Source organism: Pelodiscus sinensis, chromosome 1 (genome assembly GCF_049634645.1).
Source record: "Pelodiscus sinensis isolate JC-2024 chromosome 1, ASM4963464v1, whole genome shotgun sequence".
In the NCBI taxonomy this organism is placed as follows: domain Eukaryota; kingdom Metazoa; phylum Chordata; order Testudines; family Trionychidae; genus Pelodiscus; species Pelodiscus sinensis.
The window spans coordinates 194,868,369-194,886,354 of NC_134711.1; the positions used below are offsets into that span (position 1 = coordinate 194,868,369).

Below are 17,986 nucleotides of genomic sequence, written 5' to 3' on the forward strand. Positions count from 1 at the left end.
CAAGCCCTAACAGAAATTGCATTCTTAGAAGCTGAGAGATAACTTTGATGGTAAGCTCTTTGGGGTCAGGGATCCCTTTCTGTTGTGTGTTTGTAAAATGCTTAGTGAAATGGGTACCTGGTCCATGAATAGGGATCTTAGGTAGTGTGAAAATTTACATAATAAAATAATAATAATAATAATAATGTAACAGATTTTTATTCTTATCTAATTGGCTAGTAGTTACCTCTCTTCATTTGTCCCTGAGCACAGGAATAGGAGTGGCCAGTATAACATGCTACTTATGTGGCTAACATCTGGAAATTCATACAGTGTATTAGTATCAGGATGCTTTGCCTGTAATGAGGAAACGTTTTGTCTTGGGGAAACCACAAAGCAGATTTTACACAAAAGAAATTCTGGACATTTCCATTTAACTCAGTCCAATGAGAGGAAAATTCTTGTCTACAGTCAATTGTACATGTGAGCCTATACCTGCTGTGTTCATTCTAATTTCCCAGTGACCCAAAGTGAAAACAACAATAGACCTGCTGTGCTGAAAGAAGGTAAATGTGATAGTGCTGGTGATCATATAAGGAGGGAGCAGGACCTCTTCCATGCTGAAAGCATAGACTGTAACTGCAGTTACACTCTTCACTTCCCCTTTTCATAGAAGGGCAGCAGCTGATTATGGCCACCAAGGAGATTATCTGCATTTTGCAATAACTGTAGCTCTTAATTAATATAGATTAAAATCTGACAAAGGCACCTAAAAATAGCTGAGGAAGAGTTTTCCTCAAGATTCACTTTTCAGTCCAAACAAAGACTATTGAACCTAAACTAAATGACGTAGAAGTCTCTCTCTCTCTCTCTAAGTCAGCCTAGGCAGCCACTTTACACTGTGGCTGTGTCTAGACTGCATCCCTTTTCCGTAAAAGGGATATAAATTAGACACATCGCAATTGCAAATGAAGCGGGGATTTAAATCCCCCCCGCTTCATTTGCATAAACACAACTGCCGCTTTTTTTCGGCTCGGAGCTTTGCCGGAAAAAAGCGCCAGTCTAGATGGGGATCTTTCGGAAAATAAAGCCTTTTCCAAGGAATAAGGGATCTTTCGGAAAAGGCTTTATTTTCCGAAAGATCCCCGTCTAGACTGGCGCTTTTTTCCGGCAAAGCTCCGAGCCGGAAAAAAGCGGCAGCTGTGTTTATGCAAATGAAGCGGGGGGGGGGGGGGGATATTTAAATCCCCGCTTCATTTGCAATTACAATGTGTCTAATTTGCATCCCTTTTACGGAAAAGGGATACAGTCTAGACACAGCCAAACAGTAATATCTATCAAACGAATAGCTGGGGTTGCCAAGTGGCAGCCTACTTTTGGGATGGTTTTGCTAGCTCAGGGAAAGTAGCTTCATCCATATCATCAAGGTTACAAATAACAATAACCACCAGATATGTAAAAGCTATTTGAATAAAAAACTGAGATATATAGGTACATTAGATAATTTCAGTGAGCAAAGAGTACAAGGTTATTAAAAGACTATCAAACCTAAACCTTTACCATAATGTTCTGAAATAGTGCTATATGCAGAGAAGGGGGAATCTTAGCAAAGCTTTATCAACACATTTAGAAAACAGTGGACAGGCAAACCGTATCAGAGCCTTGCTAGCAACACCCATCCTTAACAAAGATGAAAGTACTATTTGGAAACTCAGGGGGAGTGGGTAGGCACCAGTCTGCCCACTTCTAAAAGCCCCTCCCCAAGCCTTGCAGGAGGGACGATTGGACCCAGGGCCCAACTAATTCTGGGGGACAAACGATGAAAAAAAGATCAAGGGATGTGAGTCAAAGGTTTAAAATGAGGGAACCAGATGGTGACACCGAATGGAGAACCTCAGACAGCACCCACTGCTCCAGGTGAAGGTAAGCTGGTTCACCCAGGTGTGGTGCTCCAGCAACAAGCCCACCAGCATGCTGGAGCACTCAGGTGCAGTGCGAGGGGCAGGGCAGCCCAGCCCCTGGCTTCCTGGAAGCTGCTGCAATCAACAACAGGCAGCCAGGCAGGTTAAAGTGTCTGGCTGGGGGCACCACCCCCTGGGACTGCCCCAGCCCTGGGATTCCCAGATTTTGGGAGGGCAGGAAGGTTGCAGTGGCACATACTGGGTCCCTGTTGCTTCCAGTGACCAGGGAGCAAGAGGAAAGTACAGAGCCTGCTTTATTCCTCCTCTGCCCCACCCCTGAGCAGTTGGGAGTGAGAGGAACATAGCTGGCTCTGCACTTTCCCCTTGCTCCTAGTCAGAGGAAGCAGGAAAAGCAACAAAAACCTGGTATGTGAAGCTGCAGGCCCCATACCGCCTGAAATGGTGTGCTTGGCCGCCATGTACTTATCCCTACACACACTGAGTCCCCTGCCCTGAATCCTGCATCCCTTATGCTCTGAACTCCCACACACTCCAGCCCTAACTCCTGCACCCTCACATACTCCAGCCCTAACTCCCGCACCCCTCCCAGACTCCCATACTCACCAACCCCCATCCCACTCCTTCACCCTCCAGCCTCCCAGATCCACCAACTCTCCACACCCCAAGCTTGCTTACTGGCAGCCCCCATCCACACACCGAACCCTCCATTTTTGGTCTGATCCCAGAGTCTAGGGGTGCCCACAATATCTACTAGCTCAGGCCCCCCTAGACTCTGGTGTGTGGGTGGAATGTGGGGAGTGTCTTTCTGCTTCTCAGCTGGGGGCCACATCAATGAGGTTTTTTTTTTTTGTTAATTGGTGTTTTTTCTTCTTACTTTTGTGCGGCCCCCAACTGATTTTTTGTGTGGGTCAGTGGCCCCAACCCAAAAAAGGTTCCCACCCCTGTCCTAAACCCTCACACGTATGCTGCCCTGAGCCCCCCACACTCCACCCCATACTTACATTTTTTAAAGATACTGTTGTATCACCACTCCCCCTCAAGGAGGGCAGGTTGTGATAGGACGGTACCTGTATGAAATTTAAGTTACTCTCACCCCTGATCCTTAAATAAACTACAGCAGCACAGCAATGAAAGTGGGCTTTGGAGAATTTTCTACAAATTTACACCAAACTGGTGCAAACCGATACACTCATTTCTGTTGATGAGTGGTTTATTTTAGTTTAACTTAAAACCTGTTTCTAACTGACCTATGCTAAGCTGAAATAACACTGGCTTACCCAAGTATAATCATCCGCATAGACATTTGCAGTGGCACCCGCAGGCCTAACAATGCATAACATTAATAATTCCACTGCCCTCCCAGGTTGCCTCCCTCCCTCCAGCTCTTCCATATGTGAGCAGCATTGGGAGCTCGCTCTATTATGGCCCAGCTGCCCCTGCCACAATGACAGGGTCATGGGTGTGTCGAAGCCTGAGCTGCGCTGTGACACCTCTGCCATGTACCAGTCTCAAGGCCACTAACTCTTTGCCCACAACCTCACTTCCAGCAGCCCACAGGGCTCACGCAGCCCCATCTCCATCCCCACTACAAGCGGCGGTGCATGCCCCACGTAAAATGTTTCAGGGGAACCAGTCAACTCAGTGGTTACAAAATGACGTTAAACCGGCACTGCCATCCTCAAGTCTCACTAGCCAAGAACTGGGGCCCTGGAGGGGCGTGAGAGCCTAGCAATGTGGATGGAGCAGGTTGACTCTCTCTACATGACCTGAACTGGTTGCTACATTCCACACCCTAATGACATCAAACGCTAGTACCGGGCACTTACAGCCTGCTCTATCAGCCGCATTTAGCACCCACACTCTCAGGAGTGGCTCAAGGCCGGCTGCGGCAGCTGGCTCCCCAGGCGGAAGGCACGATCAGCGCCCCCGCCTGCACGACCGTCAATGGCTGACACAATCACGGGGCACCCCGGTGACCCGTGAGGTCATCATAGGGCGCCCAGGCCAGTGGCACCCTAGGCAACTGCCTAGGCTCACAGGTCAGCCCTGCGCACTCTACAGCTACATCTAGACTGCGCTGTTACATCTGAAAAAGAGACGCAATTTGCAGTACGCGAATTGCCTCTCATCTCAATTTACTTTTGAAAGAGGCTCTTTCGAAATTTGGCGCATCCACCCGGCACCAAACTGCGAAAGGAAGTTCTCTTTCGAGCCATCCCTTATTCCTCCTAGAACGAGGCGTACAGGGATGGCAAAGAGCATGTCCCTGCTTCTGAAAACATTTTCCTAAAAAGCGGACAGGTTCCTTGCTATTTCGGGACACCTCCGTGCCCGGGAAAAGTGCTGCCGGCTAGACCCGCCTCATTGACAAGATTTTCCCTCTTCCCCCCCCCATCCCTCCCTGCTACTTATTTGCCCCCTGCACCCCGCAGCGCCATTCACCCACGAGGCGCACGGCAACAGCAGGGACCGGCGCCCGGGCACTAATGACGTCACACAGGAGGGAGGGGAGCCCTGCACTCACAGACACGCCCCTTCCCCGCACGAGCCGGGCCTGCTTTCCCTCCTCCGCCCCCCCCCCCCCGGCGCACACCCCCTGCTCGAAGCTCGCCTAAGAGCAAAGGCAACGGAATGACGTGTTTGGAGGCAGCGGAGTGGCACGACGTCACCACGCACAGCACGCCTCCTTTGCCCCGGAAGGGTTTAGCGCCGCCGTGACCCTTCCTCGCTCTTCCTTCCTCCTTTCTGGAGCAGGCCCCGGCTGAGGTAGGAGCGAGGTGGCGCCGCGGGAGCTGGTTCCATCCGCCCCCATCGCGGGAGCCCCGGCCCCGGGCGGCCTGAGCTTGTGCCCGGCCCTTCCCTGCGCCCTTGCCGGAGACCGGTCCGCGAGGTCTCGGGCGCGGGGCAGGGGCCGAATCGCAGCCGGTTCCCGGGGCTGCCTCGCCTCGCAGGGCGGGCGGGCGGCGCCGGGCGGGGGAAGGGACGGTTGGGTTCGGGAGGGGGTGGAGGGCGCGCGCGCGCCGAGTCTCGAGCCGGTTGCGTTCTCCCCGCAGAGCGTCATGGGCCGCGTGATCAGGGGCCAGCGCAAGGGCGCCGGGTCTGTGTTCCGGGCCCACGTGAAGCACAGGAAGGGCCCCGCCAAGCTGCGGGCCATCGACTTCGCGGAGCGGCACGGCTACATCAAGGGCATCGTAAAGGTGCGTCGGGCCGGTGCCACTTCTCCATGGGCAGCCTCCCTGCCGCGGGGGCAAGCGGGGACCCGGCTTCAGAGAAAGGCAGCGTAGGGCCCGAGGCGAGCTGGGTTGCTTTAAAAGATTTAATCGCCATGCAGAGCAGCAGGCAGCAAAGTGATTCCCCTTGGCTTTAATCTTGATTTTTGTATTGGCACGTTTCTGTGTGAAGACCTCCCTTCTCCCCCTTTAATGTGTCCATTAAAACATGATTTGCACCTAGCCGTAGCCCTTCCCATAAGTCTGATTTCCAAGGCAGTTAAAGCCAAACCTGTCTAGGCACCCTTGTAATCTCAATCTGATGCATCTTTCAGGGCATTTGAAAAAAATCTAGCTCATGTGCTTTAAATTGTTCTGAATGTGATTGTTTTGTTGTCCCACACTGGTCTAGTCGTGTCTTACTGTAGGCTGGTGGAGGAATTTATATCCGACTCCTAGGTGGCTTAGGCAGTGTCTATGATAAAGCTATTTCAGCATAGATAATACAGTGATGGGAGGTTTCTAAAAGATTAATTCAGTTGACCTATCAGGGCCCTACCCAGGGCTGAAATTACTACTCTTAGGTTGACACTTCAGATGGTTGTTAGGACAGCAAGGAGTTAAAGAATGGGTGCAATAAATCTGTAAGACATATTAGAGGAAAGGAAAAGTATATCTGTACAAAAGGATAAATAAATTATAAATGAGCAATTCCAAATCATTTAAGACCTTTACATGAATAAGTTGGAAGGCCTGAAAACATGAAAGAAAAGAGTTGTGGGGAATTGCTTGTTGTCAAGTTCCTAGCTTTTCTTAAGGGTACTCAAAATAGCTTTCTAGTAGACTAGTTGAAAATGTACACAAGTATTTTATTAAATAGTTAGAGCTGCATGGTTAATTTTGGAGGATCTGTGGTGATTTAAGGGCACCAGGTGTGATTATCATGAAGTAAAATATCTGATCAGTTACAACTAGGTTTGAGCTGGTCACCTTGCAGAAGTGAACTTGATCTCTAGTGAGGCATTATCTAGACTGGAGATTGAGTGGCACAGCTTTTGTTATTCACAGGGGCTCAAGTACCCCCTCCCCCTAACCACAAAGTGTTGCTAAAAATGTTTAGTGTAGATATCCCTATAGAGCTGTGGTTACCAACTGGTTGATCATGATCGACTAGTTGATAGTGAGGGCTCGACCAGTCGATTGTGAGGTGTTCAGGGACCCACCCCCCCCCACTTCCTCCCACCCGAGAAGCCCCACTACCTACCTCCAGCGAAAATGGAGGTAGTGCAGGCTTCCTGCGGGATGGACAGATGGAAGTCCTCCAGCTGCGTGCCGGTTCTGGAAGTGTGCTGGCTGCTCCCCTCCCTCAGATCTGTGGTGTGCTGGAACTTGCGGGGAGGGAGGTCCCCAGAGGCAGCATGTGCTGGGGTTGGTTTCCCTCCTGCTGGAAGGAGAGTTGACCGTGGAGGAGGCACACATGGGGGCTTCCCTCCCCGGGATGGGGGAGGGTAAGGAGAAGAGGGAGAGGGGGAAGTGTCCTGGGAGGAGGCTGCCCCCACTGGCACCCTGTCCCCTGTGAGTGTGAGTGGTTTTGTGTGTTGTGTGGGTTTTTTTTATTTTTTTTTTGCATCTCTTGTGTGGCCCCAACTGACTTTTCTGTGGGTCAGTGACCCCCTGACTCAAAACAGATTCCCTGCCCCTTTCATAAATAGACAAAGCAGAAACTTTGTGTTTGACATAGTATTTTACAACTGGTCCCCGAGTTGGGAACGGTTGACTTATGACCGTTCACAGTTACAACAGTAAATGGCAGCCCCCGAGTTACAAATGCAATCCGCACTTACAAACAGCGCGGTCATGTGTAACTCTATGGGGTCCGATTTACAACAAACCAAGTTACAACCAATTGCTTGGTCTGTAACCGGTTTGTAAGCTGGAGAGAGGCTGTATTTAAAAATGAAGCCTGGCCAGCAAACCCCTAATTGGAGCCAGGCCCCCATCTGGCCGCAGCATTATCACATGCCTGCAGGTCCCCGTCCCCCCCAGACCTGAGCCTATCATACACTGGAACCCCCTGCCCTGAGCCCCTCACATACCCCAACCCAAATTCCTGCACCCTCACAGCCACAAGCCTGTGGCTTGCTTAGTACTGCAACTCTCCATCTGACCCCAAAACTTCCCAGCCTGGAGCCCCCTCCTCGAGCCAGCATCCCCTTCTCCACCTCCTCCTGCATCCAGATTTCCTCCCAGAGCTTGCACCTCTAACCCCTTCCCACACCCAAATCCCTCATTCCCACCCAAGAACCCACACATCCTGTCTCAACCCAGTGAGGGTATGGCTAGATTGCAGGAGTTTTTCCAGGATTCGAGAGATCCTGGAAAAACTCTTCCGTTTCCAGGGATGGATGTATTCTGCTTTTTTTTAGTGGAAGAGCAAATATCCTCTTTCGGTAACCCCTATGCTCTTTGTTCCACAAGGAATAAGGGGGCTTCCAAAAGAAGGGGTTTTTCTAACATTTGTTCCAGTCTAGACAGGCCAAATGTTGGAAAAACCTTTTCCTACATAAGAATTGGGGGGGGGGGGGGGGGAGTGGCAGTGTAGAGTGTATAAGGGCTGGGGATAGCAAGTGATGGAGAGGAGGAGAACAGAGAGGGCAGGGCTTCAAAGAAGGGGTGGAGTCTTGGGGGAAGGATGGAGCAGTAGATCTTTGCTTGTTCTAAGATTTAAAAGGTGATCTTGGATGTAAAAAGGGTGGAGACCACTGCCTTAGAGAGTGAGGGTTGAGTGGAAGACTGAAAAACTTGCTAGAAATGTATGTATTTATCACTAATCTAGATGACTGTCTAAACATGCTCTTTTATCACATCAGGATATTATTCATGATCCTGGCCGAGGTGCTCCCCTTGCCAAAGTTGCATTTCGTGATCCATACAGGTTTAAGAAAAGAACAGAGTTGTTCATAGCAGCTGAAGGTATTCACACTGGCCAGTTTGTTTACTGCGGTAAGAAAGGTAAGTTAAGACTGCAACTAGTTATGTTTAAGTGGCTTCTAGAGACTAGTAGTTTAGACCAGTGGTTCAGCCAGGGATACAGTGAGGTTCTGCAAGGGGTACATGTACTCATTTAGATCAGGGTTGGGAAGCTTTCATTGCTTGGGGGCCACTGGCCCACAGGAAAAAAAAATCAGAGGTTCCAGCCTTGTAGGAGTGTGGTGAGGCTCAGTTTTCAGCCCATGGTGTGGAAGAAATTAAGGTGGTGATTATAAGTACAATACTTACATTCTGGGTTGTTTTTTTTAGTAATATGTTAAAAATGAGAATAAGTGGTTTTTCAGGACTAGTGCTGTTATATACTTGAAGTTCTGTCTGAGCAAAGTGAGTTATAACTTGGGGGTTCAGACTCCTGAAAAGGGGTTTGATCATTTGGAAAGGTTGAGAATCACTGGTTTAGACTCATGGTGCAATGTGACCTGTATGTTTGTTTGCTTTCCTGAGAACATTACTGCATGTACTTATTACTTTCAGAGAATGTTTAAAACCCTGATCTTCATTAGCTATTTACAAACTGTTTTTACATGTATTAGTCAACAAATTCTGCATCTTGAAACTAATTACATTTATAATGTAACTTATAGTAAGCTAATGTCTTTTTTTATCCTAGCCTTTGATAAACTTGTCTGTAGAATCCCTCACATTTGACCAAGTAGCCTTAAAGTCACTATGTTGTTGAAAGTGTGTTTGAGAGGGAGGGGGATTGTACCCAGATAGCACCATGTAGGTTCCCATACAAATGCTTCTAGTAATGTTAGTAATATGGAGGTTCTAATTTAAAATATTCTGTATTTCTTGAGTCTGTATATTTATTGTGCCTGAAGATGGCTAGGATATTTCTGAACTTTTGAAGATAGAATATTTGAACCATTACTGCAATCTTAGGACATGGACCTCCAAAGAACTAAATGGATTTGTTTTTTTTCCAGCTCAGCTTAACATTGGTAATGTCCTGCCTGTTGGCACTATGCCAGAAGGCACCATTGTCTGTTGCCTTGAAGAAAAGCCTGGTGATCGTGGTAAATTGGCCCGTGCTTCTGGAAACTATGCCACAGTTATCTCCCATAATCCTGAAACCAAGAAAACCAGAGTGAAGCTGCCTTCTGGTTCCAAGAAAGTAATCTCTTCTGCAAACAGAGCTGTTGTTGGTAAGTCACAGCTGTCATTTTGTGTATTGTATCTTGATGTCTATACTGTAGTGAAAGGTGTGATTGTAAGTAGGCTGCGTGCTTGATAACTGAAACTGCTGAACTAAGTTGGGGTGTGTTGTATGGGCTTCGTTTTCAAAGATGCAGAGCTCGAAAGATCTAACTGTACATGCTTGGACACCCTATGGTGTTATATAAGTGTACTTGTGAAAAAATTCCATGGGTATAGGAGAGCTTAATGTGCAACTTTAATGTGGGTCTTAATGGACAAGTTTTGTATTATCAAAGTCTTGGACCCCCTTAGTCATGAACTAGAACCTTACCATGCTGAGCATTATACAAAGAACAAAAAGGCAGCCTCAGGCCCCAAAGAACTTAATGACAAAGTACATGGGATAACATGTTAAGAGTTAGTGAGAATTGTATTGAATTTAAGAAGTTTTAATGCTGGATGTAGGCTTAGCCATAGAGTTCAAAAATAGACACTCATAGCTTGTGTAGAGCTGATCAGTTTCTGTAGTGCTACCCTAGCTTGGGAAAACTTAAGTTCAGCAGGAAACCATTTTGATGTTCCCCTAAATAATATGCTTTCTTTTGAATCCGTATAAAGCCTGAGCACCAGCATGGGGATACAGGCCCGCTGTTCTTGTGGGTGCTGTCTCTTGGAGGCAACTTACAGTAGATCCTGACCTTTTTATCACTAAATCCCATGGTAACACTTGCAAAAATAAGGATGGCTGCTTGGGTGTCCAGTCTAAAGTGTAAATTGAGTTAGAATAGTTTTTTGGGATGGGAGCAAGCACAACAGTTGTCTGGGGTTCTGCTAAGTTACATGATTCAGCCCTGAGTGATGGGGTCAGACTTCAGCTTAGTAAAGTTAAACAGAGGTTGAGTTGAGTAGGGATGTTAAATATCAGATAAGTGAGTAACCTCAAAATTGTATTGGTTAGTTGATTATTCTATAGTCCCTGAGGGTGGGGCCAGCAGCCAGTGTATCAGAGGCAGCAGCCTGGGGTCCCAGGCAGGAGCTCATCTGTGATGGAAGCTGGTTGAAAAACCAGCTCCCCTTGGAGTCTGGCTGCCTGTCACCCTGTGCTGCTACCTCTGAGAAGGTGGCAGCAGTCCCTGGCTGGAGGGGAGGTTGAGTTCCTAGACCTAGTGTGAGCTCAGGACTGAGGCAAGGCTGCCTACCCTCCTACCTCCTAATAAACTTTAAATGCAGAGCTGCAGCAGAGGTAGGGCCTGAACCCATTTCAAGCCAGGACTGAGCCAGGCTGCTTGCCAGCCTGCTAGAAGATTTACTGGCAGGGAGAGGGGAATGTGTGTAGTCTATAGTGTTAACCTATAAGGTTTTTGCTTATTGGTTAATCATCTACACTGTTACATCCCTAGTTAAGAATACAAACTGCTACCTTGAAATTGTCTGTGTACACAGTATTATGACCTGGTCTTCTTCAGCTGGTGTACTTCAGTGGTAGGTGCTGCATGAAGCTAGTTTTTAAAATTGATTCATTGTTTAGAGTGAAAGACTTCATTAGCAAACCGGTTACTTTCCTATACACTTCCTCTCAGCCACATCAGGGTAGGGTTGCTAATTTTGATTAAACAGTCTTCTTTTTACCAAATAAGTTTTTAACTGAATTCCTAGAGTTGTGTTGTCCAACCAGTTCCAAAGCAGTAGCTAGTAGAGTGGCTATTGCCATAGTGAACTAGCCACATTCAACTGGCCAAATAACTACATATATACCCCCCTCCCCCAAGTCCTAGAAACTCCAGGACAAGTATGGGGTATTGTCTGTTCCCTCTACCCCAGATGTAGAGTTGCCAACTGTGCCATCTATTAACACAAACTTTTGTACAAAGTAGGGGGGGCATATACTATTAAGACTGAATATGGAAGCTACACAGGTCATTGTAATTGATTATTATGGATAGTTACATATGTTAACCTGAGCCAAGTCATAATCAGAGTTAAAGATACCAAGTAGGCCTTACATATTTCTCTTAATCTTTCAATCTGATGATCTGTGTTCTAACTGAAAGGTGGTCAGTAGGGATGTCACCATGTAGTCAACTACAGAGTTAACCAATAAGCTTGGTCTTATTGGTTAAGCTTGTAGATGACACCATCCCCTTCACCCTTAGCACAGAGGGTGAGAGCTGGCTTTCAAGCCAGCTCCCCATATATGCCTTTGTGCACCTGCCTTCCCTCCTACCACTTTGCCCCCTGGAGACTATTGAATAGTCATGTAACAGCTAAAATTGTATACAATTACATGATAGTGAACATCCCTAGTGGTCACATCTTAACTTCTCCACTCAGCTGTGTTAGCAGTTTTGAGAAGTATAACCCATGATCTAGGACCATCTCATGTGATACAACCCTAAAAGAAAAATTTGCAATTACAGGCAGTCCCCGGGTTACATACAAGATAGGGACTGTAGGTTTGTTCTTAAGTTGAATCTGTATGTAAGTCAGAACTGGTGTCAGCCGCTGCTGAAACTGACCACCAGTTCTGACTTACATACAGATTCAACTTAAGAACCCCAAGCATCCCCAAGTCAGCTGCTGCTGAAACTGATCAGCAGCTGATTCCAGGAAGCCTGAGGCAGAGCAACTCTGCCTCGGGCTTCCTGTAGTCAGCGCTGGTCAGTTTCAGCAGCGGCTGACTTGGGGATGCCTGGGGCAGAGCAGCTGGTGTGCTGCTGGGTTGCTCCAGTAGTGCCCAGAGCAGTGCCCCAGCTGCTCTGCCCCAGGGTCCACAAGCCTGGTCTGCTGGGGGGGGGGGGGCACACTAGCTGCCCCCCCCCCCCCAGCAGACTAGGGACACAGGGAGCAAAGCTGCAGCAGCAGCAGGGTGCCGCGCCTCTGAGGCTTTGCTCTGGCAAAGCCTCAGAAGTGCAGGAAGCCGCCGCCGCTGCGGCTTCGCTCCTGGTGCCCCATGTCTGCTGGAGACAGTCTCCAGCAGACCCAGGGGCACCAGGAGCAGCTTTTCTCGCCCCAGGGAGGTGGAGGTGGTGGATCGCTGCCTGCGAGCTCCGGGGCAAGAGAGCACCGTTCATAAGTGCGGATCTGACATAAGTCGGATCCGTGTAAGTCGGGGACTGCCTGTAAATTAAGAGATTGGAATTAAGACCTCTTCCTTTGCAGCCTAATTTTAATGCATACAGATACTAGAATGTCATGAAGCAATTCACACTCACTCTTGTCCTCGCTGCGAAATACTTGTGTGGACACACTTGCATATTTGTGATTCACTTTCATAGATTAGCTGGACAAGATTCTAAAACAGTTGAGAATCTGAAAATAGTCAATTTTTCCTTCATGATAGTGTGAATTGGCACCTTCCCTTAAATATTCTATCAGCCATTTGCTAATCAGCATTAGGGATATAGTCAAGGACTTGTATCCTTCCACCTCCTTCTGCCTCTGTTTCAGAAGCAGCAAGGTTTGAGGTGCTGGGGACAGCTGTCTTAAGTCAGTTCCCCCTAGCACGACATCTGATAGAGGTGGAGGGTGGGTGGGACCCTCAGCCAGGGGCTGCTGGGCCTGGTGCAAGCTGGAACTGAGCAAGTCCAGCTTGTGCCAGGTCTAGAACCTAACCCTATTGCAGCTGTGCAGTTTAAATGTAGTAGGAGCCAGACTGCCTGCCCAAAATTCTATCGACTACATGATAGAAAGCAAGTAATTAGCCAAGCATCCCTAATCAGCATCTTAGGTTGTACACCCCAGTAAGTCAACTTAACACACACAGCTCCAGTCAACGTACCTGAAGTCTACTGACTGTGATGTCTTCACTGCGCTGGACCAACTGGAGCACAATCTGATGTCCATTTGGCAGGACTTCACAAAACCCACTAAATTGACTTGTGTGTCACTCCCAGCTCTACTGGAGACATAGCTTTCAAAATTGACTACAAATGCTTAATTCCCAACAAAGTATTTTGTATTTTTAAAATGAATTTCAGGTATTGTTGCTGGTGGAGGTCGCATTGACAAGCCTATCCTAAAGGCAGGTCGTGCCTATCACAAATACAAGGCAAAGCGAAACTGCTGGCCACGTGTCCGTGGTGTGGCCATGAACGTAAGTGTCTCAGCTTTCAACTGTCTCTTGCACATCAGTCGAGAGTCAGTGGTACTTTGGCAAGAGCTGTTGGAATTAGGCAAACTGCCTAGAAAATGTACATGCACATCATATTTCTCTGCAGATGTAAACATCTGCTATTGTGCATATGGGGTAGGAAATTGTTGCTTTATATAAAGTAGCAAAATGTAAAATAAGTATTGTTGTACTCTTGCCTTGTATTGTGTTAAGTTTATGTAATTTAGAACATTCCTGTCTACATTTTTGACCTTGATGACTTTCTTCATAGCCTGTAGAACATCCCTTTGGTGGTGGTAACCATCAGCATATTGGTAAGCCTTCAACCATCAGGAGAGATGCTCCAGCTGGTCGCAAGGTTGGTCTCATTGCTGCCCGGCGTACTGGTAGACTGCGTGGAACCAAGACTGTGCAGGAAAAGGAGAACTAATGTTTCAAATACAGTTTACACAATAAAAGGCTTAAAAAAACCCTCAGTCTCCTGTGTAAACCTTATGAAGGAGTGACACCAGTCTGAGGACTCTTGTTAAACTTTTATATCTTGAGGGGGTGGGTTCTAGACTCTTGCATTTGTTGGAGGTATAATTGGGTCTTCAGGTGCAGTCAGATATCCTTTGACTAGGAACAGGTTTTAAAAAACTTCAGATCACATTCATTGTGGAATAAAGATGATTGAAACTGCTATTGTTTTGCCTCACACTTAAGGGATTAGTTGGTGATGGTTCTTTCACACAAGCACTCAAATTTTCTGTGTAGGGAGAGTCTTCTGCAGGCATGATGTTCTGTTAAATGAACTCTCATAGGCTGAAGATGACTTATAGACTAGACCCATTTGATATAACCTTTGTAAGAGGGGAAGGCCAAGAAAGTCCATTTTGAATTTCAGCACTGGCTTATAGAAACACTTATCTACCTATCCTTAATAAAACTGAACATTTCAGTTTTTCAGAAAGCAAGCATGCTGGTGTTGGGGCTGCAAGTATTTTCCTTCTCTCATGCTTCACTGTAAGGAATAAGGCAGTTTGTGGTGCTAGGCACCATGATTGATAGGGGAGAGAGTAAGACAGAACTAAGGCAATGAGATAGTTGCTCTTAGTGAATGTACAATCTATTACATGAATCAGGCACATACTCTCCAGCTGGGGGGGAAAAAACCAAATATTTGTGAACAAGTCCTGGTTGGAAATCACTTAAACCTTCAGTCAGCCAAGGAGCTGCTGTAAAAGAATGCAGGACCTCCACTAGACAATACATATATACCTATCTCTCCAATTTGCCCCTAAAGGTCTTCTAGGAGCACAGCAAGCAGTGGAAGTGTTGGTAATTTCACTAGTCACTCTTGACTTTCTCTGGTCTGGCACATTCTCTGATTTGGCACAGGTCCAGTCCTAAGGCAGCCAGATTAGAGAGGTTCAACCTATAGCAGGGCATAAAGCCTTTTAATCCGTAGGCATCTGCAAGATTAAATGCCTCCAGTAAGGAAAAACAATCAGTGTTGATACTAAAGCTAACCCCTAGCCAGCAGAAGTGTGGCCTTACAATCACACAAGCTGGTACAAATCAAGGAAATTCATTCAGCACTTGAACACCATGGAGAATTCTAGCTCTGTTTTTCTCTAGTTGCTGGGGCATAAACTTGCCAGTTTGGTGCTGGCTCAGTATTCAAAAAGTAAGGTCTGATCTCTCGCCCGCTGAGTTATACAATATACACATTGTGTATGCTAGTTTATATTTTTTAAAACCACTAACAATACAGCCAGGTTGGGGCTAGAGGCCCCAAGAAAATAAGCAGTGTTGTTCATAAAGAACTAAACTCTTAAATCAAAGAATCACTTGATGCTACCTGTAGCATTTTTGGGGATATAACAAGAAATGTGTGTCAAACCTCACATGAATTCAAATGGACATTCCATTACTTAGCTGTTCTCCTTAATCCTGCTATGCCTCAAGAAGTAAGTGTATAGTACTGTCATCTAAATTTATTATGGTTTATTGCATGTACTTTATACTAGGTTTCAAGGTAATTTTCTACACTACCTCATTTTAAAAATGCCTTATACCATACTCCTTCAAATGCATGAAAGGCACTTTCCTTTGAACACTAATGCCAAAGTTTAAAGTATCTAAATAGTCCATTTATATTTTACTTCTGATTCAAAAAGGGCAAAACAAAACCACCACACAGTCCCCCCCAGCTACCACTTGAGCACACAGGTACAAGTTTCAGACAAATGGTCACAATATTCTCAGTTACAAGAACTAGCCTCAGGCCCTGCATTGTGGGTACATTTAGTTCATGTGTAAATTAAACCTGAAGAAAAGTGTTAGCGTCCATTAAGGCAGAGGAGGTAAATGTCTAGCCCACTCCCTTAGAAATGTAAACAGACCAATATAAAGAAAACAACAGCCATAGTGGGTCAGAACAAAGGTCCTTCAGTACAATATCTTGTCTTCTGTCAGTGACCAATGCCAGATGCCCCAGAGGGAGTGAAAAGAAATAGGTAATCAAGTGATCCCTCTTCTGTCATCCATTTCCAGTCTCTGACAAACAGGCTAGGTACACAATTCCTGCCCATCCTGGCTAATAAGTATTGATGGACCTATCCATGAATTTATTTTTTTCTTGACCTGTGTTAAAAGGTCTGGTTTTCACATCCTCTGGAAACAGATCACACTAGAAACCTCACACTGCCACTCATTTCTCAGCAAGCAGAAAGGGACTTAAACCAGCACTTCCTTGCTTGTGAGGCAGGTACCCAAACCTTCTGCCTACCGAGGAGTTTAAAGTGATCTGACCTAGAAACTAATGTCTAAGTGCCCACACAACAGACACACAATCTCAGAGTGATTTCTTCGCACGCTGAGAGTCATTTAGAACACAAGCAAGGCTCTCTCCCACCTGTCTATCTTGGACTACTCTGCATGTCTTGATTAAATTCTCACTACAAATCATCTTGCTGATCCTCCTGTAAATGCTAAAATCAGCACACAATGGTTCAATCAAACTAGACCGAAGTCTTGTTACATTTGCAGAGATGAGGAAGGAAATACTGTTCCCTAGCTTTCTAGATCAACCTGAGGCCAGCTCTGATTAGAAGTGCTTGAAAGAGGTATTTATAATATAAGTTCATTTGATGACAGCCTCTGGTTTAAGACCAGTCAAACCTTTCTGCTTAAGTTATGTTGGAGAGCAAATTTTGTGAGAAAATTAGAGCAATTCTATTGGTCAGTCATTTTGTGCATTATCCATTATTACTGCAGCTGGGTGGTAAGAGAGTACTCTCACTTGCCAGCCATTCCTGCCATGAAATCATAACCCAGTATGTTCTCTTGCTCTGAATATCAATTCAGCACTATGGCGTCAAACCTGGGACAGGAAGAGGAAAAGCAAGAACCAGGTTAAAAGATCAATGCAATACACATTGAGTCTAATCCATTTTAAACATTTACCTGGCATTGAAGTTGTTCTTGACACAAAAGGATATCAAAAGCAATCCACAGCAACTATTTTAAGGATCCACTAACCCAGTGTTTCTCAGCCTGTGGGGTATTAGAGAGAAGTCTGGGGGGGTACATCGACAACTGAAATTTGGAGAAAACTGAATTTTTGTTTTAAGTTTTACAGCACTTTATTTTTGTACTTTGACACCCAAAAATTTCATCTCCCGCCCAGCTATGATTGAATTGTTTAAACAAACGTGTTGCAATGGTAGAAAAAAATTGTGTGTCTGAAAACTGAAGGTACTGGGGGTACTTTTTTTTTTTTTAAAAAAGGGGATATTTATAATTTTTTTTAAAGGAGTACTTTATAAAAAAAAAAAGTTGAGAAACACTGCACTAACCAATAGGCTTAGGACACCAGTACCATCCTGTATTGCTGAAGGCAGCTGCAAACCTATTTCATGTATCTATGCAGGATACAGTGCCATATTTTATTCTAAATTCACACATCCAGAAAAGGATTTTTGAAGACTTGAGTCTGTTCACTCTGCACCAAACTTACTGAGAACAGACACCCCTTTAATGCAAAATTAGACTGTATGGAAGTAATTGATGCAGCTTCCATTCTGCAAATAAACATACCTTTAGTTTATGTATAACATTCCTGAACATAAACAGCAAGTTTTAAGTATTCATTTAGAAAGACCTTATACAAATGTAAAAAATCCTTACTTAGGAAAAGTCAGGTCAGATACAGATTTCAAAAGTATTGTAATTCCATATCTGGTAGTAAAGGACCACCCAGTTACTACAGATGAACTAGAGGAGGGCCAGGCTGACATTTCAGAGGTTCATTCCAGAAAGAGAATGTGATGTGATAAAGTTTAATAAAAATAACTCTAGGGACAAAAATAAATCATAGTTCCTGACATAACAGGCTTTCTTGCAACATGATGGAATGACAAAAATCAGTGATGCACTAATATTTGGGAGACAATTGCACAGGAAATACATACTAAATCATAGAAGTGGAGTAGTAGTGTTATGCCTAGAAAATTCCAGAGACATCAACAAGGTAAGGAGGGGGAAAACCATACTGTAGAATCAGTATGGATGCAAATTCCAAGTGACAG

The 17,986-nt window shown here is 45.7% G+C and overlaps 1 protein-coding gene and 1 long non-coding RNA gene across 2 annotated transcripts in view; one reads left to right on the plus strand and one right to left on the minus strand.

The window, feature by feature from the left end:
- LOC142826991 (uncharacterized) overlaps positions 1-4,185 on the minus strand; it is a 29,316-nt gene extending 25,131 nt beyond the window's left edge. The window contains exon 1 of the long non-coding RNA XR_012901307.1: positions 3,728-4,185. This is a non-coding gene — a long non-coding RNA (uncharacterized LOC142826991). The remainder of the gene's footprint in view (positions 1-3,727) is intronic.
- A 326-nt stretch (positions 4,186-4,511) lies between these two features.
- RPL8 (ribosomal protein L8) lies at positions 4,512-14,096 on the plus strand. The gene is made up of 6 exons (XM_006133958.4): positions 4,512-4,667; positions 4,955-5,098; positions 7,981-8,122; positions 9,091-9,309; positions 13,279-13,394; positions 13,684-14,096. The coding sequence occupies exons 2-6, from the start codon at positions 4,961-4,963 to the stop codon at positions 13,840-13,842; spliced, it is 774 nt and encodes a 257-aa protein (XP_006134020.1). The 5' UTR covers positions 4,512-4,667; positions 4,955-4,960; the 3' UTR covers positions 13,843-14,096.
- The last annotated feature ends 3,890 nt before the right edge of the window (positions 14,097-17,986 follow it).